General features: G+C 38.5%; 1 protein-coding gene across 4 annotated transcripts in view; it reads left to right on the top strand.

Annotated features, from left to right (window-relative positions):
* cdh8 (cadherin 8) overlaps positions 1-19,308 on the top strand; it is a 103,907-nt gene that overhangs the window by 54,523 nt on the left and 30,076 nt on the right. For all 4 annotated transcript variants that reach the window (XM_022212777.2, XM_022212774.2, XM_022212776.2 and 1 more), the window contains 3 exons: positions 12,678-12,797; positions 18,684-18,851; positions 19,121-19,308. In XM_022212777.2, coding sequence (XP_022068469.1) covers positions 12,678-12,797; positions 18,684-18,851; positions 19,121-19,308 — 476 coding nt within the window. The remainder of the gene's footprint in view (positions 1-12,677; positions 12,798-18,683; positions 18,852-19,120) is intronic.

Here is a 19,308-nt window from a genome sequence, read left to right as displayed (position 1 = left end):
GAAAACTGGTTCCATCCCTGGGCTGCACACTTGATCAATAATTAACACTGTCGCCTTGTAGCCAGAAGATCTGCAGTTCGCGTCCCGGCCTGGGCCTTGGATCTTTCTTTCATGGAGTTTGCGTGTTCTCCCTGTGCATGCATGAGTTTTCTCCAGGTACTCGATTCTAAATTGTTTCTAAAATTTGTCTATGTGTAGCCATGTGATAGTCTGGTGACCTGTCCAGAATATCCCCTTCTTTCACCCTAAGTCAGCTGGGATAGACATCAGCACCTGGTGACCCTAATGAAGATTAAATGGTAGATCGAAGCTGCACTGGCTTCACGTGATACCTTAACAACTTTAAGACGCTTTATGTTGTTTTTCTCTTTAATATGCCAGTTAGTTTAGCTTTATTAACACCAGGTCAGTCTTATTCTTGTAATTCTTTTTAATTTTAGTCAAACATGTTTTATGGACATTGTCATGTTTCTCAGATCTGAGATTACCTTCACAGTAATTTTTTATCTCTAAATAAGCAACAGTTAAGTGTCACCACTGCCTGATTGATAGTGTCTGGTAACATAAGCAAGCAACCCACCTTCAGTCATCAGAATCTGATTCACATATTGCTGAATTCTGATCATTCTGCCTGACACCCACTTGCTTGTAAGCAATGATAAAAGGACAAAAAAAAATTCAAATACAGAAATCTCTCATGGGATACACAACTGTTTTAAGTTTGGCTGGTTATTTTGTGTTTGTTTAGTCTCCAATAATGATGAAAAAAACAAATGTGTTTCTAAGGCTTTTAAAAATATTCACAGACTAACATTTACACTACAACAGAACATTTGTGGACTTAACTCACTGTGGCAAAAATATCTCTTCTGTTCAGTGGCGTTCTTTCCCTGTGTTGAATCGGCAAGGCTTGTTGTCGTCTACCCAGTGCTCTCTATTTTTCAAGGGAGGATTGCTGAGTTGTCTCCTTTTCTGTTGCTTCCTACTGATGTGACCTGATGGTTGACAGGAAAATTTGATCCTGATGACATTTGCTGCTAACTTACTGTGAGAAGTTGAACTTGATAGGTCAGCAGTGAAACTACAGTTTCTGGTTAAACAAAAGTCCCCAAACAGGATTTTTCATGGGACTATACATACAGATACACTAACTGGCCACTTAATTAGGTACACATGAAAGATCTAATGGATTCCAATACAATAGCATTTACTTAAAATCTACTGTTACAAAGCTTCTAAAAATATTTTTTTATTATTTTTTTTTAAGTATTTTTATTATTGTTTGGCCATAATGGTTGGTGGTACAATGCATTTAAAAATGTCCCTAGTATTTTCCCCTATCGTGTGAGTATCAGTGTGTGGTATATAATTTCAGGAGCACTTAAAATGTTATGCAATCCAGTACACCTATGCCACTCACTATAAACCCAATAATAAACACAAAGCAGAATATTTGCCTTTTTGACAAAAATTAAAAATAGTGAAGTTTCATAAAAAAAGAAAATAATAATGTGAAGATTTCACATACACTACTATTCAAAAGTTTGGGGTCACTTAGAAATGTCTATATTTTTGAAAGAAAAGAATTTTTTTTCAATGAAAATAACATTAAATTAATCAGAAATACCGTCAAGACATTGCTAATCTGGTAAATGACTATTCTAGCTGGAAACGGCTGATTTTAATGGAATATCTACACTAAGGTACAGAGGTCCATTTCCAGCAACCATCACTTTTGTGTTGTAATGGTACATTGTGTTCACTAATCGTGTTGAAAGGCTAATTGATGATTAGAAAACTCTTGTGCAATTATGTTAGCACATGAGTAAAAGTGTGAGTTTTCATGGAAAACATGAAATTGTCTCGGTGACCCCAAACTTTTGAACAATAGTGTACATGTACCTAATAAATTGGCTGAGCCTATTTACCTAATTTCATTACATTATTATATAGACTTTTTTTTCTCCTTCCACTGTTCACTACTTGGTTCCTATATCATATGAATGTCATGTCATCAACATAACACATAATAATGTATATTGCGTAATGCATTTCCTCTCAATTCTCAGCAATAACAATAATCCTATCATGCTGCCTATAATCCTGCCTGTGGTAACATGTGCAGTAGTTCTGCATGCAAACACACTGGAATACATATAGAAACACACACACTGGGAAATGTCTTCTGTTGGCCACTGAGCAGCTCAGCTGGAATAGTATGAGGCTACACGCCTCGTTAAGGGCATTTTGGCCACAGCGTATACATAAGTAATTCATTTCTGGTATTAAGTAATTACTTTGATCTTTGGTTTCTACTCTCAGGAGCCAGTGCTCATGTCATATGCAAGTTCTTCTCCCACCACAGTTTTGCATTATGCTGAAACTTGTTTTTTTGTTGTTGTTGTTGTTTCTTTTTTCCTTTTTAGCATTGAGGAAATATAATTCACATTAAACACTCCTGCCCCTGTGGCAGAGTTCTCAAATTAAGCAACATTTTCTTCATTTACCCAAGACAAAGTTGTTCATTAGACAATATACTTTGCCTTATTCTTTGTTATTACCTTGCCATTGTAAATGCCTTGGGAGCAATTAAACATGTGAAGTGCCCAATTTTCCGTCCTCGACTTCCAGTCCTGAACTCTATCTGCATGTTGCACACATTTCCTATGAACTAATTAAAGTGAATCAATGACACAACGCTTTAAAATGGCGGCATATGTCACGGCCATCAGTGAGGAACAAAGGACCCTCTTAATTATTTTGTTCCTGCCGTTCCTGTAAATGGCTTGTCAAGTCAGCATACTCAGTAGCCAGCTCCTTGAAAAGAGAATGTCATGTACACACACTGATACATACTGTACACACACACACACACACACACACACACACACACACACACACACACACACACACACATAGACACAGAAATACACAAACAATGTCCCCAGTTTCTCTGTGACGGCTCTCTCTCTGTCTTATAAAAGACTAGTAATTGTACTACAACAAAGACAATGTAAGTGCTTAAGTGTGACGGTCCCCTTACTCTTCAAAAGTGCAGTGTCCCTTATCCATCATTGGCTCTGGGGAACAATTTCTTGGATGCTGACAACCATATCTTATCTTCAAGATATTTTTTTTCCTTGTTGTAAGCCCTCTTCTGGCCCACGTTGTATATGGACGAATCTAATTTTGAAAAGTGTGCTACAGCCTGATATAAACACACATATCCTGATCTTTTCAGCCTCTGCAGTGTGTTCCTCATTCATTTGCCCTGTTTTTATACTGCATTCTGCAGCCCTGCTGAAACACGCAGTTTAGCATGAGTATGCATTAGTCCTGTTATGAAGACTGATGGGCTGAGAGAGACCATGTTTTTTTTTTGTTGTTTTTTTTTTTTCTGCCTTGCAATCATTTACTCTGCTTTACTATAATCTGAAATACTTACACTATTGTTCAAAAGTTTGGGGTCACTTAGAAATGTCCTTATTTTTGAACAAAAGCATTTTTTTTCAATGAAGATAACATTAAATTAATCAGAGATACAGTCTAAAAATTGTTAATGTGGTAAATGACTATTGTAGCTGCAAATGGCTGATTTTTAATAGAATATCTACATCGGGGTACAGAGGCCCATTTCCAGCAGCCATCACTCCTGTGTACTATGTTATGATGTAAAAATAAAATTGCTATTTATACGTTAAAATTCAGGCAGCTGTGGTTGCTAGAACACTATGGGAAAATTACGGTAAAACTGTTTTTTTCATTAATGGTAAAGAAATGTGTTGATATTGTTGATTGTATGGCAAAATAATATTATTAATAATAGTAATAAAACTGCCTAATGTAAAACAACAAAAAGAAGGTTTAACTTTCAGAAAATGTTTATTTTACTTGAAAATAAACATGAAAATACCAATGAAATAAAGTTTTTGTGACCTATAAGAAATATTATCAGCATTGTCAGCACAAAAGTTTGTGTTTTTAACATTTGATAATATACATACTGCATATGCAACAATTCTGGATGTAGCTGTCATAAATATTTAGGCATATACACAAAAGTACATCAATTTGAGCGATACAAACTGTAATATTTGCATGAAATAAATGCAAAAATATTACTTGTTATTAATATTACAGCATGTTTCCATTATCAGCACAACAGTATGTAGATTTAACTGTAAAAAACTGTATTTTTGGTGGGAAATAAATGCAACAATTACAGTATTGAATATTATACTTTCATTCGTTATATCAAATAACTGTACATATAACGAATGAATAAATAACTGTATCAAACTGTTTTAGAGTTTACAGATTTTTACCATCATGATTTGACAATTTTTCCGTGTACAATTTACGAGCATTTTTTACAGTGTAGCTAATGGTGTTGAAAGGCTATTAGAAAACCTTCGTGCAAGTAAGTGAGGTAGCACATGAACAGAAGTGTGAGTTTTCATGGAAAACATGAAACTGCCTGGGTGACCCCAAATCTTTGAACAGTACTATACATCTTCCTGATATAAATATAAAATACTCAACACTTTTAGGCACAGCACGGACTGCAGATGAGTTTGGTGTAAATGATGCCATTTGATGGGATGAGAGGTTGCATTGGCAAATGACAAAAAGTTCACTCATGCCAGTTGTTTATGAGCATGTTTATTTGTTTAAGGGTTTCCCTTAATGCCCATCTGCATTGTTGCCATAAATGCCCATCTGCAGCCCAGGAATCTAAAACTGGCTTTGACTACAGTAGGAAAATCAACTGGCGGTGCTCCAAGTATGTCATCTTCTCCTCTGAGAGAATAGACGGACGGGGATGGATGGATGGATGAAAGGATGCCTCGCCACGCTTGTTTTCTCCACCTCGTTACAACTGTTTTCTGTGTTATCAAGAGCTTTGGCCTGCCACACTACAGCACGGCACTACACTTTGTGTTTGACAATACTCTGCCTCACTGCTAATCGCCTCTTAATTCTTGCGTTATTCCCCATCCGTACACATGCATTTCAATCACATAGGTGGTACTGTCCAAAAATAGTGCTGGCGGCACTGCCTGGAGAGATGGGCTGTCAGTCTCCCTGTCTGATCATAAGCTATTATCCTCTCCGCCCACAGACAGGAGAGAGAGCTACACCAGTGTCTATGTGATCATGATCAATACATAATCACTTTCCTGTCACCGCAATGGTGCTATCAAGGGACAGTCCAGCCTCACAGACCAGCCATTTTAGAAAAAGGGTTTGGCACACCATCTTTCTGACCTAGAAAGACAGGAAGGAGGGGCGAGCAGTGGCTAAGTGAGGGTTGGACTCATTTAAACAGTCACTGCCATGGGAGTATTACATTTTCAGTGTGTTTGGATTCATTACATTAGTTTGCTATGCTGCTGTCAGAAAAGTGATGTTTATGAGACCCTAAAAATATTTAGTGACCAAGACAGGCTGTCTGCTTTGTAATACTAAATGAGTCACAATAAGCATGCAGTTATCATTTATCATGCGACTTTGCTGAACAGTTGTCTAAGTTGCCAATGGATGCATTCAGCTTTGCAATTTCCGAATAATAGATTTTAACACATTTAATCAGCACTGCACAGTCAAGAAGTCTGTTGTTGGTGGTAACTGGCAGAAAATGGAGCAAATAAAAAACTATTTACTATGAACATTCCTCCAACACAGTGTCGAATTCACCTTAGTGCATAAAACATTGTCATCCCAGTTAGAGACTCAACAGTACAGTTTATTTAATACAGATTATGAAATGCTGAATATGAGGCCAACACAGTAAAAAAAAAAAAAAAAAACTATATAAGAAGGATATAGGAAAAAACATATGTGAACAAAACCAATGATGTGAAGCATTACTATTCCATTTGTCACAGGTATAGTGCATCATAACTGCAAGCTTGTTTGTTATTAAGCTTTTAGAAGTAGCCTGATGTCATGACAGTGGGACTTAGAGCATGGCATGACCTTTTACATGAAATGAAAGGGAAAAAAAGAAAGTGAAGACTAATCTCATACACTTTTTGTCTAATTTAGGTAATTACTCCTCATAGTCCATTCTCTGTGTACACTAAAAAATAAATCTGGTGCTCATACACAGTGTAGGATCTCTAAATGGGAGGCAAACAGAGTGGCTTAGACCAATCTGCACAACACTATTCCAAAGTGTCCTGTGCACATTTGAATAGTAAACATGACACATACTCACTAGTTAAAAACAGTAATTTTCCTGTAGAATCACAGACTCCACCTTAATTTGGAATTGTGTTCCATCTGACCTGGTGGTTGTTAATTCAGTATTCACTCTCCCTACAACTCTGTTTTGAGATCTGCCTGCTAAATTCTATATGTTCACAATTACTACCTTCAGGTTATTTTTCACTGCCAGAACTGTGGTCTATGGTCGACTGTGGTCATTTTGGGGAGGCCCCAAATTTTCTGCTTGTAGTGACACAGAAACTGCCCCTGTAGAGCCACTTTCAGAACTGTTTGAGGAGAGTAAAAACAAGTACTCCAGAGTAAGTGCTTCTGAGCCTAACACTGATTGGGGCTTAACACTGATTGGCTAAATTCAAAGAGAACGAGTGCCTTTTATTTGTTTTTTGTCTTTTCAGGGTCTTTAATGGGTAGCAGACTTCTCTCTAACACTGAACATTTTCTGTTTAGGCTAACATATCAAACCCTATATTGTTGTTTTTGCTGCATGTTCACAGAATTGGAGTTCCATCTACTAATTACTGCCGAGTCCTACACTGCCTTGAAAACAGAAAGACAAGGTCTGATTACCGGGCAGTTCTTGTAAACGTTCCTGCCATCTCGTGCCTGCCCCCAAGTTCCTGCTGTAGAAAACTGCCTTTTGTCAGGCTGTTTGATGCCCGGCCGACAGTACACAGATGGTTTAGCTTCTTCAGTAAAACAGCTGTGTTCTATTTAATTCCACTGATGACAGTGGTGAGAGTGAAACAAAACAATGATGCAGTTGTAAGCAATAAAGCAGTGAGCACAAGGTTTTATTTTGATTAGAGACTGATATATTCATGAGAGAAATATTATATACGTCCGTTTTATTTATTTATTTATTTTTTATCTTACTGCTGCTTCCACAGTTCTGTGCTGCTATGCACCCTACAGCCCCTCTGCCTTTCTTTCTTTTTGTCCCGGTGTTTCTCCCTCCCCCTCTCTTTCGACCCCTACAGCGTAAAGCCAGTCAGACATAAACAGTATTGTTTTACCCGGGTAGGGCTCACAGCAGGGCACTGTTAGCCCCACGCCTCATGCAACCCACAGCTCTCCCCATGCCTCAGTGATATCCCTTCTCTATGGCTCACTGCCTGCATACATATGAATGCCCCCTGTCTTCTACCCTTCACGCTTCTGAGCTGGTCCAAGCTGAGAAGAGCTGCGATGTTACACAGCTGCCACGCTTGTTGGACGGAGGAATATGGAGGAGAATTGTAGCATCGCAGCACTAGTAAATGAACTGTAATGACATATTCTTCGGAGTGATTATAGATATGATGGTACTTGAGCTGCGAGTGCTTCCCTGTGGTGCAGTGTGCTTAGTTGTACTAAGCGTGCTGAGGGTGAATTCTGGGCAACATGGGGAAAAAGCAGCTCATGTTCTTGTTGTAAAAATAGGACTGCTACGCATATAACCATTTTATAAAAGACATTGCAATAGTTTTGTGCAATGCAGTGCTTGTGCTTTGCAAGGATGCCCAATTGTGAAAGAGCCCATCAGTTTAATAAAATGGTGTTAATCTGAGAAGAAATAATGCTGAAAACTGTCTTGATGTCCCTAACTGGGATAAATTAATATAATAATATGTATGTTCATATTTTGACATGGGCTACACAGTGGTTAGCACTTTTGCCTTGCAGCAAGTTTGCATGTTCTCCCTGTGCATGCGTGGGTTTCCTCCAGGCACTCCGGCTTCCTCCCACAGTCCAAAAATATGCTGAGGTTAAGTGGTTACTCTAAATTGTCCGTAGGTATGAATGCGAGAGTGATTGTGTGTCTGTATATGTAGCCCTGTGACAGACTGGTGACCTGTCCAGGGTGTCCCCTGCCTTCGCCCGAGTCAGCTGGGATAGACTCCAGCACCCCCCGCGACCCTAGTGAGGATAAAGCGGTGTGTAGAGAATGGATGGATGGATATTTTGATATTTTGATATTTAATCAGGCTTATGCATTTTCTGTACATCAACTGACATTTTTTATGTCAGAAATACTGCTGACAAGTGGACCACAAACGTCTGCGAAAAATCCCTGTTTGCAGATAAAGCTGTAGACAAGTCTAGTGCTTAATTTTCAAATTCATTTCCTTTCGCTTCCACCCTGTGGTGTACAGTAAGTGTCTGCAAATGAGCATCTCATGATGGCTAAAAGCTCCATCTTTGTGACTTGCCACTGTTTGATTATTCTTGCAATACTTCTAAGGAAATAAGTAGACTATACAGATGAAGCTGTGTTGCAGGATAATGTGTTACAGAAATAAGCTGCAATGTCCTTCCACAGCCATTGTGTGTCACACTGGGCTGCATCCCCCAATTTATCCCCTCTCTGGTTCAAGGAAGATGCCTATTGATTTCCTATCACTGAGCCAGTGTACAGAGTAAATAGGAAGTGTGCCCTATTATTTCTGTCGGTTGATAAAACATAAGGCTAGACCTCAGTGTCTTTATTATGAGCCCCCCTTTAGCCACCACATGCCCTGTAACTAAAAAACTATGGCTGTAAATTTGATGCAAATGGTTCATATATGGTAATGACATCCTTTGGAAATGATGTGTGTTTAAATTATCGGCGTGGTGTTGAAGCCTGTGAACTTCAGGACATGATTAATGAGATTACACTTAGCGAGGGAAAACAAGCGTAAATGCAGGCTGTATTTTCAAACATGCTTAATGTGTGTCACCCTGCAGGCTGCTGCCCAAACCAACAGAGGGAGATTTGCTTTCCCGGGAAAAGGTGATATGCAATCCTTCAGAGTCTGGGCATCTGTTAGACGGCAGGAGAAAAGTGAGACAAATCCATTTAGACACAAAATAGCATGATTGCACCTACTTCCACATTTCTAACGGGTTTGACCAAGAATGGTGTGTAGCACTTCCCTAGTAGAGAGGTTGCCAAAGCAATAAAGTGTGCAGGACATCAGTTACATTCCAGTGAACATTTTCCATTTGCTAGTGTAGGCTTTTTACATAATTCCTCCCTGCATGGCTTTTGTTTTTACCAACCATGCAGCTTTTTCATCCCTGGAAGTTTATATTGTAGGTGTTGTGTTGCTATAATTGTAATCACCACAATGCTACAGGCTTCAAATAAAAGCCAGAGACAATATTCCTCCTACAATTGGGTTTTTGTGCCCATTGCCTGGCCTACAGCTGCATCCATTTCTGCAGTGTCCCTGAAATTTCTGTGCATTATCAAGGGGAAGGACGAGCTAATCTGCACTGATTTGAAACAGGACCAAAACACTGGCTTTCCTAATCCCTCATTTTTTATCAGGGTGGTGAGGAGCATTTTACCCCTGTGGGAGGGAAAGAAAGAGGGAGCTATTTCATGCCTCACTGGTTCCACTGTTTTTATGAAGATTTTTTTCCCTACCCCTACTTCCCCACTTCAATCTATAGTGTAACTGAATTTTTAAAAAGCCTGTTTGCAATAGTCACACACCTTTTAGAAGTAAGAAGGTACTTTTCATAATTAGGGATGTGTAGATGGCTGCTTTCTTTCCTCTGTAGTAGTAATAATTTAACTTTGTGACAGATAAGACTCTGTATCTCTTTTTTTAAAAAAGAGGTGCAATTTCCTTCCTGTCTCTCATTTTATTCATTTGACAACTGGCAAACACCTATGGCACACAGGATATAATTTGCTACACGGAAATACTGCTTGAGCGCACCAATTTGGATTAATGCACACGTTTGTGGAATACAGTTCATATAATTATGTTTCCTTACATGCTGTCAACCAGTTTATTTGGCACATTATTAATTCTACCACTTTAGTGTGAAGTTTCGATATGAGCTTACCAGAACCGTAGAGCTGTATACTGTTAATATGAAGAATCCCATACTAAGGTGCTGTACTGTGTGGTGTTTAGATTTATAGAATTGAAATTTATAAAATTTTCTTTATTACTTATTACTCAGCTTGTGCAGCTTCTGTTGAGTACAGACTGTGCAATAATACAGTGTTAACGGCTACTGAAATGTGATACGTGGAAGATCATGCTCGCTATATGTGTGTGTGTATATATATATATATATATATATGTATGTATATAACCTGTCCAGGGTGTCCCCTGCCTTCGCCCGAGTCAGCTGGGATAGGCTCCAGCACCCCCCGCGACCCTAATGAGGATAAAGCGGTGTATAGAGGATGGATGGATAGATGGATGTATATATATATATGAAGATCGAGAGTAAGTGATCTGAATGACACTTGAGTGGATTCAAGAAAATAACATTTTATCTAAGTCCATCAGGAGCTGACATCAAGTCATAATGTTCTGTTTTTCTGCTAGTGGCAGTGCAGCAAGCAGAAACACAGAAAGAAAAAAAAAACTCATTGATCTGCTGTTATCTAAACACTGCAAAAGGCAAGGGGTGTAACAAGCAGAATGAAATTTACAAGGTAAGCTTTGGCAACACAACAGCATGGGTCATCATAAGACTATGAATTACTAGAACACCTCCGTCTCAGAGGACCACTTGAGGCTCTCTCACTGTGAAATAATTGGGTTGCAACAGTGAAACTGCTACTCCAGTTAGAGTGCAAAGGTGGCTTTTGCTTTGTTTTGCTGTTACAAGACCGCAGACACTGCGGTGACTATTAATCAATGGCTGACACATGTAGATGACGGCATAAAGCAGGAGATAAATCCCCAAACTACCGCAAAGGTGTGAAAATCATCTTTTGTGCAGGTGTCTTTATGAGAGTGCATTCTGTTTTTCAGCAGTAATGCATTGCAGCAATGATTTGAGTTTAAAACACTGTTTCCACTTTGTTCTGAACATCTTGTAGGTTAAGTTATCACTGTGCAGCACCCTTGGTCAAAAGTTCAGCTGGGGATTGTTATGGTGCTTGTTGAGCCAGAAATAGACAACACACCAACAGAACACAGATGTCTGATTTGTTGGTTACACACTGTGATTGTTGCAACTGTGTTTCCATCACATCTGGTGTACAATTTGTATTTATTTATTATTCCTGTTTTAATTCATTACCAGAATCCCCAATCCACAATGCTGCAGCCAAAACCTCATACTTGGCGCAGGTCTTTACATTACAAGCCTTTTCGTCTGCAGTGGACAGATTTAGGTACCTGTGGCAGGACCTGAGCTGGCTGCGACGAGGGACATCTCCCTTTGTTGTCAGAACACCTCTAAACATCTTTCACAGAAACAATTACCATACCATCTGTAGCTTCCTGCCAGAGTGTTGCTCACTGTCAGCATGTCGACTTCTTTTCTCTCCTTTTTTCTCAAACCCATTCCTCACACTGAGACTGATGAGTAGCTTGGTCACTGTGAGTTAAAATGGATGAGTTTAATTGCGCTAATTGTCTCTTTATATTCAAATTTTCTGTGCATTTTTCTTGATACCTTATAATGGAGCTGTGAATGGTGGATTGAATTGTCACTAATCTATTTTCTGATTTGCCTTGAGCGTTTGGCGGAGCTGGAATATTGATGAAGCTCCATGCATACATTTTCTTCAAACCTCATAAGGCTGGTTAACAGAGAAGCTAATTTCTGCTAATTTCTGCTACACTGAGTATTATTGGGGTGAAGGTAATGGCTAATTGCAGTCCTGTTAAAGGATTTGTGATATCCAATTAGCATTTTAAAAATACATGTGCCAATTGTTCCATTAGCAAAGCCAAACTTTTATTAGAAAAACTATTTACAGACGGTGAAGTGTTTTTCTTTTTTTTCTTTTTTTGTGCGTTAAGGTTTGATGTTGGCTTCAAGCAGTAAGATGTGGGATTATCTAATAATCTTCAACTGAGTGTTTTCGGGTGTTTGATGTATGTATTTGCAGTCTGCAGTTCTGAGACGTTAGCTGCATAAAACACATAAAAGTATAATTTGGTGATCAATAGATGCATTTAATTTTCCTGCTAGATTACTATAAGTATGTGACAAATCCAACACTGTCAGGTTGAGTTGTACACTGGCTGACTTATGCAGCTTAAGGGAAGACAGACCAGGCAACTAATCAGCACTGTCATGACCACTTTGCTCACTTAGGCCAAACATCCATTACAGCATATTTCTTCTGGGATCATGTCACATTTGCTGCCCGTAATTGACACTTTCACTCTAGAACTGTACACACACAACATAGATTAATGGCATGGGGCAGCATACTACCAATACAGTTTGCACATACACACACTTGTTCTATCACAAACATCCAGTTACATGTTTGACAAACCTAGGAATGGCTTTTTTTTTAAGTGAATCACAAATTCAACTGCTCACTTCCAACAGGATGGGATAAATGAAGCAGGATTTTTGAAAGAAATCAACCCCGCATAGGGTTGAATGATCTCATCATGATTGGCTTGGTACCCCCAGATTTTATTTTAGTCCTATACAGAGATGATTACTTATAGATTTGCAGTTCGTAACCCTGTGCTTCTGTACCATAGGTACCCCGGTTACCAGGGTAACAGCTACAGATGCCGATGATCCAGTGTACGGGAACAGTGCTAAACTAGTCTACAGCATATTGGAGGGGCAACCATATTTCTCGGTGGATCCCAACTCAGGTAAATGCAATTCTCTACTTGTTGCTGTTTTAATTATGAGGGGACAAGTGTTGCGATGGTTGTTGTGTTCCACTTAAATGAAGTAATTAATTGGAGTGGCATATCCCGTAAGCCATTCAAGAGTATGTTTGAAACACTGATTTAAAGTGCCACCTTTGCAGGATGGCCATGTCAGTTTGCTTACTGCAACTAAATTCAATATTATGCAATAAATAGCATGCTAAATACTATGCACGCAATAGTACAGAAGCCCAGTGTAACCACTTTGACTTTAAAAAAGCAACACAAAAAGAGGACACCTTTGTGGGGATGAAGAAATCTCTTTGTACTGCAATTCATTGTTTGCATGACAAAGAATGACGAAGATCTCTGTGAGATCGAAACGTTGCTTCATTAAATTTAATGGGAGCTATTAATACAATGTGCAAGTCTTTTGTCTGTTTCTAACCAATGGAGAGCATAATGTATTACAAAATGTAATGAATGAAAACCACACCCATAATGGAACAAAAAGAAAAGAAATGGGCTTTACAGTCAGACAGTGATTACATCTAGGGATTATTTCAACAGCCTTTTTCTTCTAGACAGGGCCAGGCACACCAGGGCAGAGCCTTTTAGTATTTAAACATTGTCCTTTTTCATTACCTGCTTCGACTTAGATAAATGAGCTTACAATGTCACCTCAGGTCAAGTTGTGGGCTATCACTGTTTGACCGAGTTTCTAGCTAAGTACATCCAACTGACAGTTAGGAATAACTTTACCAAAGAAGGGTCAAGTTTCTTGTGCAAAGATGCAGATAAGGCCTGACCTCAACTGCAGGACCTTTAAAGCTTGAAAGACCCAACAGTATCAGACCCCCAACAAACAGCTGACTGTCTACACAACAGCTGTGGCCACTTTCGTGTATTATGCAGTGGAACATTACTATGTAGATTTTCCTTTAGTTAACATTTCGACCTGACCAATAACAAAAATATCATAAACTATGATAAATATATTATTGTAATTATTATAGAAGTATTATTATTAACAGTAAACAGATTTTTTTCAAGCCTTCCAAAATCACCAGAGGCCAGACTGTCCCTGCTTTCAACTGATTTATCAGCAAACATTATTGTGGCTTATAAATATTGAAGTATTCTGTTTTATTATCTGAAGTGGAAACCATACTGAACTGATTAGAAACCAGTGGTTTAGGCTGTGAGGTCCAGACTACTTGATAATCTCTGACATCTATGAAAAACTGAATATACTGATCTACAGTATATGGTGTTTACTTCTACATCATTTTATTTTCTTGTCTAATGTTGCCCAAATTTCAGCAACAAATATCTCTGTGCTGCCAATATTGTGGATTCAAATGGAACAGATAGTGAGTGAGTGAGTGAGTTTGTAAGTTAGTTAGTTAGTTAGTTAGTTAGTTACTGGTGTGTGTGCTGTCTGCAAGTGTTACGGCAGGTGGAGGCGCCACAGCTTCCCCACCTACCGGCACACCTGAGGTGATCTCACTCTGTAGCTGCACATTATGCTTAAAGTGCACACATTTTCAGATAAAAAAATCCTATCCTGCCCTATGTTAATGTATATATTGAAACAACAGACAGAGTGAATGGCATTGATTATCTCATCATGATGGCCCCTACCAAGATGTTGCAGCAAGTGAATAGTCTGTTCTTGAAATTGAATTGTTAGAAGCAGGAAAAATGGGTAGGATCTGAGAGACTTTGATAAAGTCATGATGGCCGAACGACTGGATGAGAGAATTTTCAAAATGGCAGGTCTTGCGGGGTGTTCCTGCTTTGTGGTGGTTAGTACCTATCAAAAGTAGTGCAACAACTGGTGACTGGTGACAGGATCATAGATGCCAGAGTCTCAGTGATGCACGCAGATTGCGACAACTGGCTCTGGTGTTGAAAACATTAGTGCTGGAGATGAAAGAAAAGTGTCAGAACACAAAGTGCATTAAAACTTGCTGCATATGGGGCTGTGTAGCTGCAGACCAGACAGAGTGCTCATGTCCATGTGTGTCTCATGAAACTCTCCTTCAGAGCTCTTTTGGCAGCATGACACGCAATATTAGGCAGCTGGTTTGAACACTGAGGCTGATCAGTGTATATGTCTATATTATTATGTAACCACACCTCTACTCAGCAAGCCTGTGAGGGACAACATTATCAAATACATGCTAAAAGGGAGCTGACAATGTTGGTTATAGCTTAGAAAGTCGTGTAACAACAACAGGACTGCAGGTAAGTCAGCCCATCTGTTTTTTGAAATGCTTGTAGATTATCGCTGCGTGAGGCTGCCGTTAACTCAGGCTGCCAGGCTCACTTTCTTTCTTCACCGCTTCCCTGTACAGCTGCTCACTCATGCACATTTGTGCTTCAAAGCATAAACTGTACACTGGGGCAAAAATGTCTGTTCCTGGGAGTCCTTAACTAAACTGAGGAGTTTATGGGTTTAATTAAAACATGAAATATGAATATAACACAGAAACCTGGTAAAGAAAAATAAACATTTCAAATATGGAAAAAAAGAACCAACACAACTGAGACAATAAGTGAAATAGAAATACACTCCACACATTGCAGCTCCAGTAAATTTATTGGGTTTTACACAGCTCCTATTCAGGCTTTGTTGATAACATCTTGAATGGAAAATACTATATACTCACAATACCACTCAAGAGTGATTGGAATCTGCATATTAAAATAGCCTGGGCCTTATACAGAAACAGAACAGTGATGAATAAGAAATGTGTGGCCTTTTGCGACAGAGAGTGTGGATGCACATAGGTGGCTGAGGAAAAAAAAAACATGTGCTGATGTATTCCATTGTTATCAGTGGAATACATCAGCACATGGTTTATTAATATTAGTGGTAATCTGTTGGTCCTGGTCAAGCAAGGTCAACTGATTATCAGTGATATAGTATGATCTGGTTCAGCAGTGGAATGCATGAAATTCATTATTAAAACTACAAAAATCCATATGAACAATGTTTTGCATCCATGAGTTGCATGCTTCCTTCAGCTGACTGTTCATCCTTTATGGTAAATGGGCCAATAGCCATACGCTGCCATGTTCTGTAACATCGTTGGGTTATGAATTCCACATGATAATAATTCTTCCTTTCACAAGGCAAACTCTTCAGCAGTGTCATCATGCATGAAGTTATCTCAAAACAGATCCAGATTGGATCTTTAATTGCTTTTTCAGCTGACTTTTTAACATGTGTCTGTAAGCAATATGATTAAATAATGGTGAAATTACATTAATAAGAAATGAGATGGAAATCGACGGCTCACAATTTGGAAAACAGCGCACAATAAACAAGCTCCAAGAAAGGGAGTTCAAAAATTTATGTACATAATTAGAATGAACACTTTGGGCTCGTCCTCACTGCTATAGGCATCACAATCTCTAAGCATCTGCAGCTGGAACGTGGCTTTAGAAAACACGCTGAACGGACAATTTATGGATTAGCATTCATGCTTTGTGTGATTGTGGAGCACACGCAGATGGTTCATTCAAGTGAGCCAGATGTTTTAATGAATGTTAATGAAAAATAAAAGGTAAGGGGAAAACAACCATTAGAACATGTTTGACACTTACAACACCACACTGGAAATGAAAAGCATTCAATAAATAAATAAACATCATGCCCCAATTCATCACTTGGTTAATGATCGGTGGGGAAAAAAAGTTGCGGCAAATATCTATGGAAATGAGTGTTTGTCTATCCTCCCTTTTCAGTGATTAGGAATTAATTTGAATAATTAACAATGATCAACAGAGATGAGAGTGTTGCATCTAGTAGGTTGACTTTAGTATGCGTGTGTGTGTGTGTGCGTGTGTGTGTGTGTGTGTATACACACACACACACACACGCACACACTTATATATATGAAAAGTTCATTTGCAAAAACAGGTAACTCCGTTTTATAAATTTTCAGAAAACTAATTTTTTAAAATTGTTTACTTGAGATAATAATAATAATAATAATAATGATAATAATAATAACACTAATAATGTATTTTTTCTCTATTTTGTCATGTATTTTTCTACTGAGTCAAATCCAGTCAACTTCAGTTTGATTGATATTATATCAAGTAAACAATAAAAAAAATTCTGAAAATTTATCAAAACGGAGTTATCTGTTCATATACATATAGATAGATAGATAGATAGATAGATAGATAGATAGATAGATAGATAGATAGATACTGAGCATCTTGTAAATGAAAAGTATTAGGAAAAAAATGGGAAAGAGAACGTCTGCTGTGAGGCACACCTAAAACACAACTAGCAAACTTTGCTACACAGTAGGGGTGTAAAATGTTCAGAGGAATTGCAAAAGGATTATAGAGCAGTGATAAGGGAATTAAAAGATTTCGAGACGTCTCATGTCAAATTATTTACAATAGCGTTCAAACGTTTGAGGTCACCCATTTCATGTTTTCCATGAAAACTAGTACTTTTATTCATGTGCTAACATAATTGCACAAGAGTTTTTTAATCATCAATGAGCCTTTCAACACGATTAACTAACACAACATACCAATAGAACACAGGAGGGATGGTTGCTGGAAATGGACCTCTGTCTATGTAGATATTCCATTAAAAAATAACTGACCAGCTAGAATAGTCATTTACCACAATAATAATGTCTAGACTGTGTTTCTGATTAATTTAATGTTATCTTTATTGAAAAAAAAATTATTTTCTTTCAAAAATAAGGACATTTCTAAGTGACCTCAAACTTTAGAACGGAAATGCATGTTACATGTGAAAATAACTCTACGGTTTTGGATCCAGGAGAAGTGATCTATGGCACTAAAGTGATCAACTGGTGCAAATCCATTTGTTGTGTTCATCCCACAGCTGGCAAATGCACCATTCTATGTCAAGAAAGGTGCTTATTCAGTCTTTACTGTGAACATATTAATAATTCATAGAGCTGTGGGAATTATGTTATTAGCAACATGTGATGCTGAAGGGTGGAAGAAAAAATGTCTCTACTCAAGTGAAACAATAGTAAAATAGCTTTAGTTAATAAAGTATCTGAACAACAAGGTTATTGCTACTTCCTCCAATGCAGTTTTAATGATGAGGTGTGCAACTCCTCTCCTGTACTTTTTTCCAGTTTGTTTTATATTCAGTGCGGTGTGTGACCTCCAAAAGCAAAACTGACCCTGAAATTGTGTTACATCTCTAAGGAAAATCTATCTCAAGAATAAAATGCAGGCACAGACAACATCCTAACCCCTCCCATGTTTTTCATCATCGCCAAGCATATTATAATTGTCTAAGGCAGCTCAGGACCAAGGCAGGGTGTCATGCCAAAGCCTGGCTTTTATGAGGGGTTTTATATTCATTTGATGATCCTGCGGGCCTCTGTTTCCTGAGTGGATTATCCGTATATGCCAGTGCTGAGCCCTTTTTATATTCAGCGCTGCGGCAGAGTCAATAAGGTCCATTCTGCATACAATATTCAAGATTATACAAGACAGACAGCATAATTCACACTCAATCAGAATACAAATGACTGCAGACGGCGGAACAACACATTTCAAAACAAACACAGCTGATTCACAGTGCTGATGCTGGCTCAGTCATGACCACTCTCATACCGACTGTATTTTTCAGACCTGCAGGGAATTCTGTACCTCTGCTTGGTATGGAGTCCTTGTTTTGTAAAGTCATGGTCTAAAATAATGCATGAGATAAACTGGGGAGTAAGGTGGGCATGAAGGTGACTGTATGCCTTCCTTTTCATGTGCTTGCTTGTGCATACTCACATGAGCATCATTAAAATGATGTGCAGAGTATATCAGTCATGTTTGTAATTGCATTAATGTGTTATGAACTGTTTCCACCTCCAGCAACCATAAAAATTGCTCTCCATGGGATGGATCGGGAGATGAGAGAGGAGTATTTGGTGGTCATTCAGGCTAAAGACATGGGAGGTCACATGGGTGGCTTGTCTGGAACTACGACTGTCACCGTCACGCTAACAGACATCAATGACAATCCACCAAAGTTTTCTAAAAGTAAGTAACTTCACAACATTAAAAATCCCAAATCAAATAAAGGAGAAAAACAAATTACTACTGCTCTAAATGAGCATTTCTCTGATGGGCCATAATTGGAAAAAATAAATGTTATTTTGTAAATTTCATTAAACAGGCTCCTCAGAAGCTAATTCCCTTTAACTGTTGTAATGAGTAATGATGATGCAGTACTGTTATATGCTTAGATAATTTTGCTTAATTTGATCTGCATTTCTGGAAACCAAAGACCCGTGTCTGCTCCTCCCTAGGTTTGTATGAGTTTGTGATACCTGAAGATCTGCCAATAGAAAAAATGGGCGGCAAAGTAAAGGCGAATGACCGTGACATCGGTGAGAATGCCAAGTCAACTTACAGCATCATCGAGGGGGATGAGCAAGGCATGTTCATAATTACCACAGACTCTCAGACACAAGAAGGGATTCTACGACTGAAAAAG

Source organism: Acanthochromis polyacanthus, chromosome 2, assembly GCF_021347895.1.
Source record: "Acanthochromis polyacanthus isolate Apoly-LR-REF ecotype Palm Island chromosome 2, KAUST_Apoly_ChrSc, whole genome shotgun sequence".
Taxonomy (NCBI): domain Eukaryota; kingdom Metazoa; phylum Chordata; class Actinopteri; family Pomacentridae; genus Acanthochromis; species Acanthochromis polyacanthus.
This window is presented reverse-complemented; position numbering and strand designations above follow the sequence as displayed.